Here is a 14,503-nt window from a genome sequence, read left to right as displayed (position 1 = left end):
AGACTCATAGAGAAGACTGGTCACTTGGTGAAAAATTCTTTGGCCATGGCAACTCATGACACAAAGCAAGCTAGAAAATGGCCCTTTATCCTGTGCAGTGCCAGAGACCATGGTAGAGTGGTGGGAAAGGAGGGAGGACTAAACTTCATTCAGTTATCAGACTGTTTAAAAACCTTAACTTAGCTATTGGTACTCCAGATGTGGAAATCCACATTAAATGGACAGACTGTTGGAGGAACTGCATTCTTTTCATTTTCACATGCTCCCTGTGAATGAAACCAGAAGGTAAAAGGGAGTTGCAGTTAAGTGAAAGGAAAGAAATAAACATTTACTAAGCAAGTAGCTGGTGCAATGGATGAAGTGCCAGGCTGAGTGTCAACAAAACTCATCTTCTTGAGTTCAAATCTGGCCTCGGACTCTTAACTAGCCATGTAATTCTGGGCAAGTCACTTAGCTCTGCTTGCCTCAGTTTTCTTGTCTGTAAAATGAGAAATGGCAAACTACTCCAACATCTTTACCTAGAAAACCCAAACTGGAGTCACGCAGAGTCAGACATGACTGAAATGATCAACAACAACCACCACCACCTACTCTGAGTCAGACGTTGTACTAAGTTCTTTTCAAATATTATCTCATTTTATCTTCACAATAACCATAAGAGGTGGACAGCTCTCTTAGTCTGAGTGATTTATTGCTATTATAATCTCATTTTACAGTTCAGTAAATTGTGGCAAACAGAAATGAAGCAGTTTGCCCAAGGTCACATAGTTCGTAAATGTCTCACTTAAACTCAGGTCTTCCAGATGACCACTCCAGCACTGTATCTACTGGACACCTAGCTGCCCTTGGAAGGCTGACTCACAAGATTTTGGAGAGGCAAGTCAAGGAATGGGTGGGAATATACAAAAGCAACAAGAAACATTATTGTATGGGACTCTTGGTCACCTTGTCTTATGGTGCCTACCATAAGTATTTCCAGAGATCACTATGAAGATAATTGCTATTCATATGCCAATATGAAAATGCCAATAGGAGAACAGAGAAATTCTGAACAAGAGTCAATTAATAGGACAACTAACTCTGAACTCTAACTCTGACTCTCTAACTCTGAACATTGTCTTAGAGTTACCTGGGGCACTGAAAAGTTAAGTTAGTCAGTTAATAAACATTAATAAATGTTAATAAACAATAATAAACATTTATTAAGTGGCTACTATGCGCCACTCGGTAAAGTGCTCGGGACACAAATAAAGGGAAAAAATAGTCTTTTCTCTTGAAGGCGCAGTCTAATGGGAGAGATAAAATGCAAGCAAGTATGTCAAATTCAGCAAGATATGTTCTTAGAGGACCTTGAAACTTCAGCACGGGTTAAATTTTGAGTTTAAAACTCTCTGTATTCTACTCTCCTGCTGGTCTCTATGACTAAAAAACATCAAAGATGAACAAATATTTTAGGACCTAAATTAATTCTGAAGTCTTGGAATATTCCAGGTTTGGAGGTTTCTTTTCTTTTTTAACTTTAATATTACTTTATTTTTTCCCATTACATGTAAAAACAATTTTTAACATTCATTTTTTGACAATTTGAGTTCCAAATTATCTTCCCATCCCAAGATGGCAAGCAATTTGATACAGATTATACATGTGCAGTCATGCAAACATATTTCTTTATTAGTCATATTGTGAGAGAAGACACCCTCAGCCCCTTCCTCCCAAACAAAGTGAAAAATAACATGCTTTAATCTTCATTTAAACTCTATCAGTTCTTTCTTTGGAGGTGGACTGCATTTTTCATCATGAGTTCTTTAAAATTGTCTTAGATCACTGTGTTACTAAGAATAACTAAGTTATTCACAGTTGATCATTGTACAATATTGCCATTACCATGTACACAGTGTAAGATGTTGGTCTATACCCAGTTTCTGCCATACTATTTTCTGGTTTTCCAAGCAGTTTTTGTCAAATAGTGAGGTCTTGTCCCAAAACTTTGGTCTTTGGGTTTATCAAATACTAGATTACTATGGTCATCTACTACTGTGTTGTGTGTGCCTAGTCTATTGCACTCTGTTTCCTAGTACCAGATTATTTGGATGACTTTATAATGCAGTTTGAGCTCTGACACCTTCTTTCACATTTTTTCATTAATTCTCTTAATATGCTTTACCTTTTGTTCATCTAGGTGAATTTTGTTATTTTTCCTAGCTCTATAAATAATTTTTGGTAATTTGATTGGCATGGCACTGAATTAATAAATTAATTTAGGCTAAATTATAATATTGGCTCAACCTACCCACAAGCAATTGATATTATCCCAATTACTTAGATCTGACTATTTGTTTGAAAAGTGTTTTGTAATTGTGTTCATATAGTTCCTGGGTTTGTTGTCCTGGCAGGTAGACCCCTCAAGTATTTTATATTATTCACAATTATTTTAAATGGAATTTTTCTATCTTTTGCTGCTAGACTTTGTTGATAATATCTAGAAATGCTGATGATTCATGTGGATTTATTTTATATCCTGCAATTTCCTAAAGTTGTTAATTATTGGAGTTTCCTTTTAAAAATTTAAATGCCAAGCTGCATTTCTTCAATACCGGCTGTAACAAAAGTCTTGGTGCAGTTTTTAGCTATTAAAAGTTAAATAGCTTAAAACTATATCAAGACTTTCAGAACATCCTTTATTATGAAAGAAACAAAATTGATCTGAAGAAAAAGAGTACTCTGAGAAAGAGACAGTACAGCTTAGAATTGGAATCAAAATCAGACCTGGGGTCTTTGGGGCATTTGTTAAGTCACTGTCATTTCTTTATGTCTTCTTTTCTCATCTTTTAAAATGTATATACACCTATAATCATATATTGGGAGCTGAGAGGGATGTCCATCCACTTATTTCACATCTGAGGAAAATGAGACTCAATGGAGTTATATGATTGCCAGTCACAAGGTCCCTTTGTGACCCGAAGTTATTATGGATAGATCATATGTCCATAGATTTTGTCCTACAGAAAGGACCTTAGAGGTCATCTAGTCCACCCTACTCAATTCACCGATGAAAACCCAGCGATGAAAGCCCAAGGTTATGCAAGATATAGTGGGGAGAGCTTAGATGGGAGCTCAAGGTCCTCTAACTTCAGATCCACCTCTCTTTACATTAATAAATTAAATGTATTTTGAGCTCCCAAGAACAATGATAACTACAGCTGTAAATTGAATCCGACTTCATTACCATAATTTGGTGCAATTAAGAAGATACTAGAAACAACCCTAGTCCAAAATTTGTGAGCCCCCATCCCTGAGAAGCACAGATTGTCCTTTTCCTAGATGCTAGACAGACAGCAATGAAATAGTTTTACTTTAATTATCGCTTTTCTGTTTCTATGTAACCGACCCTCCTTTATTAACAGAGCCAGACCCCCAGGCAGAGTCTCCTAATCTGACACAGTGGTCCAACAGTAAAAAGCATTATCATGCGAGTAATTAACAGTGACTGGAAGCAAATAATTTAATTTGGGGGTAAATGAAAATGAATCAGTGGTGCCAGCTCCATTTCCCGTCCTTCTAATTTCATATAACAAAAGAAAGGAGGGAAGCACATATTACTCAGTGTAAAATTCACTTATGAAAGTGAGAGACAGATGAGAAATTGATTATGTCCCATTCCTCATCCCTTCCAAGCAATGTTGACCCTGCTTAGAATATTCTTTAAACTGAATTAATATTTAAAGTCACATGGTATATAATAGCTGGACATTCAGACAAGCCAAGGACCATTACTTGGCTTGACACATTAAAAGGTAGACATGAAGACAAAGAACTCTCTAAAGAGGAAGGCAGCATTGTACAGTGGAATTGGATTGGACTTTGAATCAAAGTCTTGAGGTTCAAAGCTGCCTCTTATATTTGTGACCCAAGTGACCTTGGGCAAATACCTAATCCTAGCTAAGCCTCAGTTTCCTGAACTGTAAAATGAGGAAATTGGTAGGTGACTTCTGACATCCCTTCCCTCTCTAGATCCTTACAGTAGATATTTTTCCCAGACTAAAACACACATATCAAACATATAATTGTCTTCAGACACCAGGTTGCACGTACAGTGCTGCTACTCTGGCTTTAGGATTGAGAGAAACTGTAGCAAAGGGGAGACAGTGGCAGACATTATAAGATTATAAACTAAAGGGGCTTAAAACTTCAAAGATTTGAATTCTAGTCAGGCTTTTCTACTAAGTAACTTTGGCAAGTTACTTAACTATTCTACTCTGTACCTTGGTTTCCTAATCTACAAAATGGGAGGATTGGGAGTAGATCAATTAATCAATCAACAAATATTTATTAAATATCTATTGTGTACCAGGTACTGTGCTGGCACTGGGGGTATAGAGAAAAAAAAAAGACAAGGGAAATACGTCCTGTCCTCAAGGAGTTTTCATTGTACTATAATGATCTCTTAGGTTACTTCCAGCTCTGATATTCTCTGAACATGCCGAAGAATGAAAATATCAGAGAGCTAAAGGCCTCCAATATTAAAATTCATAAGGTTATACAATCTTATTTTCTTAGACAAGCTAGTTTTCTTCTATTCTCAAACTGGATCACATCTGGGCAGAGAAAATTGCCTAGATAAGCAGACATAATAGCATGATCTGCTCTGGCTAGGGCTTTTAGGAAGATTGTAACAATATCAGGGCTGAAGCATCAATAGCAGAGCCAAGCAGGGGAAAAGAAGGAAATAGGGAGAAATTTCTCTTGCATATTTTACTAGGTATAGAAATAACAGAGAAAGATGATGGGGAGGAGTATGTGGCCTGGCAAAATTAATTTGAAATACAAAAAATAAGGCACTTTGGATGGCTTGCCCAATTTAGGCAGAGCACTAGTCTCTCCATTTACACATTCCAGAAGACAAGGAAATTGCAGTCACTTTCTCTCTTCTAAAGGATAAAATACAAATTCTCATTTGGTTTTTAAATACTTCACAATATGACTCCAGTCCGCTCTAGAAAGGACATCTACCCTTGATGACTCTATTTCCTCTCTCACTTACTTCCAAACTGGCTTGAGATCTCATCATTCAACTGAAATTTCCCTCTCCAAAAGTTCGCAGAGATCTCTTAGTTGCTAGACCTAGTGGTCTATTCTTGGTTGTCATCCTTCTTGACTTCCCTGTAGTCTTGCGCTCTGCTCATCATCTCCTCCTGCATTGTCTTTCTTTTCTAAATTCCTGGGGCACTCTCCTCTCCTAGTTCTCATCATGCCAATATGGATGCTCCTTTTCAGTTTCTTTTGTTAGGTCATCATTCATATCACACCTCCGAACTGTGGCTGTACCCCAAAGCTGTGTTCTGGCCCTGCTTTTCCTCTCTCTTGACAGTCTTTTAGTTAATGATTTCATAAACTCCTTGGGTTTAATTATCTCAAACTCAGCATGTCCAAAACACAACTTTACATCTTTCTTCCCAGACCCTTTCTTCTTCCCAGTTTTCCTGTTGCTGCCATGTTCCCAAACACCCATGCTTGAATCCTCAGTTTCATCTTCTACACTCTCCCACCTCCCCCACTTCTCCAGTTTGTGGCCAAATCTTGTCATTTCCACCTTCCTGATATCTCTTGTTTGTGACACTTTCTAGGCACATAGCCACCATTCTACTACAATTCCTTGTCACTTTTCTGGATTACTGTGATGACTTAAAAAGGGAAGGTCTTCCTTCCTTACGTGTTGCCTCCTTTGAGCTGCTAAAGTGACTCTTCTAAAGCACCCATGTGGCAGTCTCACATTGCTGACACAAAAGGCTCCAGACTCTCTTACCTTCACAGTCAGATACAAAGTCCTCTGTTTGATGTTTAAAGCCCATCACAATCAATTCTTTTTCTGACTTTCTAGTTTTCTTACTCCTCTACATGTTTTCTATGATCTATCCACTCTTGTCTACATGCTGGTCTCCCCTTTTCCCCTCTTCATTCATTTACACAAACACACACACACACACACACACATACAGAATCACATGCCCCATCTTCATGCTTTTGAGTACAATGGCTGTTCCCCATACCTGATATGCTCTCTCTCCTCATCCCCATCTCTTAGTTACCTTGACTTATTTCAGGACTCAGTTTCTCCAAGAGATCTTTCCCAGCCATCTCTCCCCTGTACTCCTCTAAAAGCCTTTCCTCTAATAATCCTTTCTATTTTGTATATATCTCATCTATACCCAGTTATGAATATATTATCTCCCCCATTTGAATGTGAACTCCCCGAAAGCAGGGACCATGGTTTTTGCCTTTCTTTGTATCCTTAACACTTAGTACAATGTCTAACATAATAGAAGTGCTTAATAAATGTGGGTTGACTGACAGACAGACTAATAACCCTTTCCTGGTTTATTGTATAAAACTCTCCTTTATATAATTTATATTCCACCTTCTTGCTGTTCCCAGTAGACTCTCTCTCCCTCTGTATGCTGTCCCTCACGTCTTGAAAGCATTCTTAACCTCTGTCTGATCGAAACCCTTGCTTCCCTCAAAGCTCTCTTCAATTAGAATCACTTAGAGAAGACCATCCCTGATTCTCCCCACTTCCTAGAACTTTTTTCCTATATTACTTTAGACCCACTTTGTATTTATTTTGCATTTACTCTCTGTGTCCACGCAGCTTTTCCCCAAAAGAATGTAAGATCCTTGAGAATTAATTTCTGCTTCATTTTTTTGCTTTGTGTCCCTATTTTCTTGCACATAATTAGTACTTAAGAAGTGCTTGGTGAATGGATAGATGAATGGCCAAGGTTGCAAAGCAGTTCAGTGACAGTAACAACTGTAGCCAATCATTCTTGAATTTCTGGCACCCTATTGTTGAGACAGACTGTTAAAAGGTTCAGTCTTCCATTATACTTCATACTTGATACCATCTAATACCATCTGACCATGGGGAATGGTCAAGTTTTTGAAAATATACTGTTTTCTTTATATCAAAGGCATATACTCCCTTCTAGGGAACTTTAATTATGACTATTTTGGCCATTTTTAATTACTACATAAAAATTCAGCCATGAAGATGACTTTTTAAAAAACCAGTCCAAATGGGCTGTGTTAAATTTATTGAGGTATGGTTCTCAAGTGCAGATACACACAGATGATACTATACAGTGGTATCAATGGCCACACACACCATAGCTTTGAGGTAATTCAGTCTTCCTACTGGCAGGGTGAAGCCTGTTGACTTTTAAGGAAGGCTTATAGGAGATTAATTTTAGAGCTGAAAAGATGATCCTTTAGTTTGTAGTGATATCTAGTCCAATCACTTCATTTTATAGATGGGGAAACTGAGTCCTAGTAAACTGAAATGACTTCCCCAAAGTCATAGAGGTAGGCAAACTTTCAAAGTCAAGATTCAAACTGAGGGCCTCTTGACTCACCAGCACACTTTTCACTGCACCCTCCTGCTTCCCTAGAAAAGCATGTCAAGGTGCACATATTGTAATGTAAGCTGAATTCATTTACTTACTTGGAGAGAAAAGTATTTTATGATCTAGAGCTGGAGACCCAGTAGTGTGCTGGTAAACATTTAACAAATGACTTGGGAGGTAGAGGGATGTATGCAGAATACACTTTTAAGTTGAATCTGCATTAATAACATTTTCCCCACCATTTTCTTAAGTCTTGACAATCAAAACAAGAAGTCAAGGCCTGATTTGTAGCATTTGATGATTTCTGAAGTATAAATGCTCATTCTGAAAATTTAACAATTGACTCTCCTGAGAGGGTTCTTGCAGGTCCAGGACAACCCTGATGTGAATATCGTGATCCTAGGTTTAAACTGATAGCGAGGTAGAGAAAATTAATTATGAAATGAGAAATGAAGGGCAGATGTAGAAGATTGCATCTGTACGCTCTGGGATTATTGGCCTTTCTTCAAAATTTATGTACCTTCAAGAATGACTACAAAGTTGGTGAAAAAGTCCCCTGAATCTTTTTTTCATGTAATTTCTAATTTAAGGAAAAGTTAAAATGCAAATGTTGGTTCTAAATGTTCTCGGTCATTTTTCTTTCAACCTAGATAGTTACAGAAGTGGACAAAAGACACAATATCAGGAGTTTTATCCTGTAATTGACTAGAACAGTTACATGCTGCAGTTAAAAGCTCTCTTCATCTGGTGTTGAACTGTGGAAAATTGACATTAAAAAGACAGATTGCTTACTTAGACATCATGTTACATTTGAAAATGAATAAAAAACCCAACTACTATACTAAAAGACAAAACAATCTTCAAATGTGCAGTGAAGCTGAGTCTGCCAAGACACTGACACTACCTGCATGATTTTGGGCAGGGCTCTGAGCCTCCATGGGCCTTGGTTTCCTCATTTATAAAATAAGAGGGTTGGCTTGGTGGTTGTAAGGGCTCTTTAGCTCTAGATCTATGATCTACATCTATAATCCACACAAGACTCTTCAACTCTAGATCTACAGATCATGATCATAAATATCATCCTACTTCATGTTTTTAATGTGCTTTAGATTTCGGTAGATAAATTAACAAGTGTGATACTCTTCAAAAAACTTTTAAATTTTGTTTTTTATCCAATTACATGTTAAAACGATTTTTAAACATTTTTTTTTAAAGTTTTGAGTTCCAAATTCCATCCCTCCCTTCTCCCTTCCTTTTCCCTCCCTGAGATGGTAAGCAATCCAATATAAATTATACACATATAACCATGTAAAAAAATTACCATATTATTCATTTTGGACAAAATCTAAGGGTTCTACTTTTTGCACAAGAAAACATATGTGTTTTTAAAACAATAGTAATACAATAACTCAAATTGATGAATGGCCCATTGAAGGCACTCTGAAGGGGAAATAGATTCTTCAACTATATTTTAGATTCTCTTGGAAGTCTGAATGTAACTGTAAATAATAAACTAGATAAGCTTTCTAATTAACTCATGTTAGAACTCTATTAAAATTAGTTTTTCAAAAAAATATATCAACGTATAAGAGCCTTGTTTCCCAAAGGCATTCATGATTTTTTTACCTAATCTAACCTTTCCTTAAAGTGCAAACATTCTGGAAACTGTCTTGTGTCTCTGAAGACATTATGACTGAATGTTTTCATATATGTGGATTCCCATCTTATAGGTTCTGCCTGACCGAAAGGCAGTAGACAGGTCACCACTACTTAGTATGACTTCTGTGTCCTGGGAAAGCTTCCCAGACCTAAGATACATTCCTTCACCTGCCTGTTGCTGATACCCAAAATTCTGTTAGAGATTTAATTCTTTGGGTTTAGGAATCATTCCATTTTAAATGATTAAATACTTTTGGGAGGAGGAATAGAACTAGGAAATCAATCAGCATGTATGAGGTGGTTGCCATGTCCCTGATATGATGCTAAGTTCTAGAGGCACAAAGAGAAGCAAACAGCAGAGCCTGCTCTCAAGAAGCTGAGGTGGACCAAGGTCTTCAACTGCCAACTCTTCCCAGAAGTTTTGGATGATGCTGGCACACCCACACCCCACCAACTCAGTCAGAACTTCTGTACATTTTGTCTCATACTCTCTAATACTCCTGTTGCATTATTTTTGTATCATGCATTCATACTGTAAAACCAACCCCTCTCTCTCCTCCATTACCCACCACCCATTTGAGTATAAGCTATTTGAGGTCAGAATCTAACTAACCTTTTCATCTTCGTATCCCCCAAATCTAACATACTGCCTTGCACATTGTAGGTATTTAATAAATATTGGTTGAACTGAATAAACACATTAACTGATTGTCAGTTATTAACACCTTGACTTAAGCTTAGTAGATCAACTTTTTAAAAAAGTCATACCTATCTAGCTGAGAGCAAATATATAATGAGTCACTGTAAGAGGGGCATAGAGATTGAGACCTTTCGATTAGCCAGGGACCCCAAGATTTAGAGCCAGAAGATATCTGAGAAATCATTAAGTCCAACACTTGCATTTTACAGATGAGGACATCGAGGCTCAGAGAGGAGAAATGACTTATCTGAAGCAATGAAGGTAGCAAGTGGCAAAGTCAGGATTTAAACTCTGGTTCATACACACACACACACACACACACACACACACACACACACACACACACACAGTCTAACTCCATGTCTAAAGTGTCTGGCACATAGTAGGTGCTTAATAGATGCTTTTTGATTTGACTTCCACTACATAGTACTGCCAGGGGAAGAGATATATAACTGGGGCATGACGGCCAGAGTTCTGAGCAACCAGGCAGAGTTATTTAGGAACTGGGTGCCTGATGGGATACAGGGCACACGGAGAGGAATAAAAGTTGTTAAAGGGTTAAGTGGGAAGCACCAAAGTGGCCATTTCATAATTTTTTCCAGGGCTCAATTCATTGGATCTATTTTCTGCTAAGGTTCCTGCTTAATATTTCCTCTTCTAGATACTTGAAATTTAGTTCTTTCTATTATCCCATTCTGCATTTAAACACAAGTAGCAGCAGCAGTAGCTGCCACCACCACCTTGCAAAGGCTCAGGAACTCAAACATTAAGTATAAAGTTATGTATTGCTGGGTATCATTTGCGCATGTTTAGTACCACAAATACTGAAAGAAATCACCTTGCATGGATTATAAACGTTAACAGAAAGCTAATATCAATAAGGAGATAACCACAAAAAATTCCAAAAGGAACTGAGACTCTCTAATGCTTTCCTTCCTTCTCCTTATTTTTATCTTTTGATCTTGGAAAAACCATGTAGTTAAGAAACATTGCTATTTGCCTTCTATTGTTTTCACTGAAATGAATCCTACTACTCCTGTGCTATTATCACTGACAGGATTTTCATTCTCTTCTGTCTTATTTCCCAGGACACCCAGTAACACACACACACACACACACACACACACACACACACACACACACACACTCCAGACTCTGTAAAGACTTCTAATATTTTGATTGCTATTTCATCATAAATTTGTTGTCCCATGTGAATTCCCACATGAATTCCCTAAGCTAGCTATTCCAGAAAACTTCTTTTACCAAAAATGAGAACTCTTTAGCATAAATCAATTTCTTTTTTGTATCTTGTTTCGGAGAGCAAAACTCTGTCATTTCCATCTGAAGTTACTGTCATTGTGATCTAAAAAGGAGACTTTCTGCTGGTTGACAAAAATGATCACTGAGGAACAAAGGAATATTGCTTGGGAAGGTCCAACTAATCCTAGCATTTAGCGTTTCTAAGTAGTTCTGCTCCATAGTAAGGCCTGGAATTCCCTTATCTTCCTGGAAACCAATAGTCCTTTATATTCAATTTTTCCAAGAAAAATAATTGTATATTTTCTCAAGTAAATTCTATGACAGAAATTGTATTCAGTGTCAGCGAAGACTCCTTCCCTGAAAGAAAACACCAGCTCAGGCCTCTTCCATAAGAGACTGGGGCTTGTGTCTCCTCACTCATTCCACAGAACTGAAATCTGTTCCTCAGATTAAACTTTTGTATCTTGGCACTAATGTTCATAGGCTAAATATGCTTTTAAAGAAGGTGACAAAAGTGTTCAGTGGTCCTGTTGTCTTGGGGAGACAGGTTATGAAAGTTTGAAATGTATCATTATTAGACCATACATATTGCTATAAAATATAAAAATGAAAAGAAAAAACCTTACCCAAATCCAGAAAGTAATCGACAGAAGAGAAAGAAGCCATAACCTTGGACAAATGACGAAAGGAAGGCAAAGAATCCGTTGACAGACATGCAAATCAGAAGAGATTGTCTCCTTCCCACTTTGTCTGCCAATCCGCCCCAGAAGAATGACCCCACCATCATCCCGAGGTACACTATGCTACCTGCAACACACAGAAACAAGGAATCACAACACGGATTGGAGGACTTATTTTGCAAATGTCGCAAAGAAGAGCAGTGAACAAAACAGATTTAAGATTTTGCCCTGGAACATTTCAATCCAAACTGTGGCATCTGGAGTTTCCTTACCATGCCCGATACTGGATTAGAATACAAAAGAACATTGATAAATATTGTTTTGCATGCATCCACTGGCAAGTATAATAACAATAAACTAGACTATTCTTAATACAAAAAGAGTCAGCCTACTCATAGAAACATTTATCTGGCATGAATCAGCACATGAACCCAAATGACCATTATTTTTTTCAAATCTTGGTTCTACTTTACTAGTTTAGATCATAAACCAATAATAAAATTATGACCTCATACATTAGAAAATTTTTTTCAAAATTTGCTAGGTCACCAAAAACAAACCAAAAGATGCTCTTCATTTATAGATTTTTATAGCAGCATTATTTGTAGTTGAAAAAAATGGAAATATCTAGATGTCTAATAATGGTGAGTATAGTTAGATAAATTTTGGATATTAATTTAACGATCCTAGGTTTTAAGTTGGAAGGGATCCACAGTAAACATAGGGATCCATTAGTTAACAAACAGTAATGTAACTTAGGCTGACAAGTATAAGAAATGTAAAGAAATCTGGAATGACCTTTATTAAATAATGCAAAAAAACATCCGAACCAGAAGAACAGAATACAAACTAAGTAGAACCACATAAGAGGAAAAGTGATGGAGAAGGAATGGAAAAAGAAGCCTGAGAGAGACCTAGAAGGAGGGGTTGAAAAGTGATTACATTTTAAAATGCAACAATGCTTTAACATTTTATGCATCAAAATTTATTTAAATGTAAACAGTTATATACAAAAGCATTTGATATGTTGATGTTTATTTTTCAGGCTATAATTCAGTTTATAAAAAGCTGTTGGAGGGAAAAGTCATTTCTTTCATATTACAAGTTCTTTCATTAATGAAGGTCAGAGACAAGAGAAAATGTAGTGAGGTCAGTGGGAAGGATCAGATCTATTTAGATTATTGAGCATAACTCATGGCAGAAGGAAAGGTTCATTTGAGGAGCACAATGGATGGGCAACATACCCATTAGTCAACTCCCCAACAGAGGTGTATTGTGTATCTATGGGCCTCCTGTTATTCTGAAACCAAAGTGAATGCTTTCCACTTTCATTTATTCAGCATCCAAGAGGGAAGGCAATGCCAGAAATGTTTAATACAAAACTGGATTTAACCAAATACGCATGGGTATGGGTTTACAATAGGGTGGGCCTTGGGTGGTTACTTTGCTATCAATCAATCAAAAATATTTATTAAATCCCTATCATGTCTCAGGGATCGTGCTAAGTGCTGGGAATACAAAAAATGGAAAAAGCAATTCTTGCCCCCAAGGAGATTATAATCTATGAGTATTGGTTCTAGGATCCAGGCTAGGTACAGGGCATCTTGGGTCTAAAGGTCTCAAGTTATGCTGGGACCATTTCAGTTCAGATCTAGGATAGGATTAGGAGAGCCCTAGACTCAGAATTCACGTACCAAAGTAGATCCTACCACCTGCTTTAAAGTGAAGCTGCTAGGTAGTGTGGTGCTTAGAGGGCTAGACCTAGAGTCAAGAAGATCTAAGTTCAAATCCTGAATCAGATACTTCCTGGCTGTGTGACCCTGCGCAAGTTACTTAACCCTGCTTATCTCAGTTTCCTCATTTGTAAAATGAGCCAGAGAATGAAATGGTTGAAACCACTCTAGTATCTCTACCAAGGAAAACCCTAAATGGGGTCACAAAAAGTTGGACACAGTTGAAAGAATGACTAACAGGTAATGTGACCACAGGTAACATAGAATACGTAAAGGATCCAGAGTGGTCAGCACTGGAGACATCCATCTCCAGCCTCCAAATTCCAACTGTTCTTTAGCTTAAGACCTATCTCCTGAACAATGTTTTCATTGACTATCTCCTAGTCCTGGAATACTCTCCCTCCTCATCTGTCCTCCTAGCTTCTTTGGTCTCTTTCAAATCTCAGTTAACATCCCATCTTCTGCAAGAAGAGACCATTTTTTGCCTTTCTAAGTCAGGGATCCAGTACTTATCAGAGTGTCTGGCACATAGTAGGACTTAATAAATACTAGATTACTGGCTAAGACTCTCTATGCCATTTAGTCCTAGCTTTCAGATATTCCCCTAACCTGAGGAATCTGTTCTTCATATCTCCTTCTGAAATGAATCTTTTCCTATCTTTTCTTATTTTCTCCAACCTTAGACACCTGATTTCTAAATACTAATTCAAGTCAACAAACATTTATTAAGAGTTTCCTACATGCCAGGTGTTGTGCTAAGTGCTGGGTTTATAAACACAAGCAGAAAGGCAAACAATCCTTTCCCTCAAAGAGTCTAGAAGAAAGCATAAAGGGGGGACTGAAAAGCCATTGAATACTCTCTTGGGGAAACTGAGAGGCCTCAGTTTCCCCAAAAGTAAAAGTAAAAGTAAATTACCATTACATGGTTTGCAAGTCATACTCATATCGTTCACAAGATATCATCCATTGTCATGGTCTTACAAAGGAAAACATTAACAAAAAAAATGCCTATAATAGACTTGTGAAGACTCTGGTGGCAACTTCCTGCTCTGAGCTCTTTCTTTCTCTTTGTTT

At 37.4% G+C, this 14,503-nt stretch overlaps 1 protein-coding gene across 1 annotated transcript in view; it reads right to left on the bottom strand.

The window, feature by feature from the left end:
- Positions 1–14,503, bottom strand: part of SV2C (synaptic vesicle glycoprotein 2C) — a 285,651-nt gene that overhangs the window by 143,745 nt on the left and 127,403 nt on the right. The window contains exon 3 of the mRNA XM_072606380.1: positions 11,643–11,823. Within this exon, the coding sequence (XP_072462481.1) occupies positions 11,643–11,823 (181 nt within the window). The remainder of the gene's footprint in view (positions 1–11,642; positions 11,824–14,503) is intronic.

This window comes from Notamacropus eugenii, chromosome 4 (assembly GCF_028372415.1).
Source record: "Notamacropus eugenii isolate mMacEug1 chromosome 4, mMacEug1.pri_v2, whole genome shotgun sequence".
NCBI classification, from domain to species: Eukaryota; Metazoa; Chordata; class Mammalia; order Diprotodontia; family Macropodidae; genus Notamacropus; species Notamacropus eugenii.
This window is presented reverse-complemented; position numbering and strand designations above follow the sequence as displayed.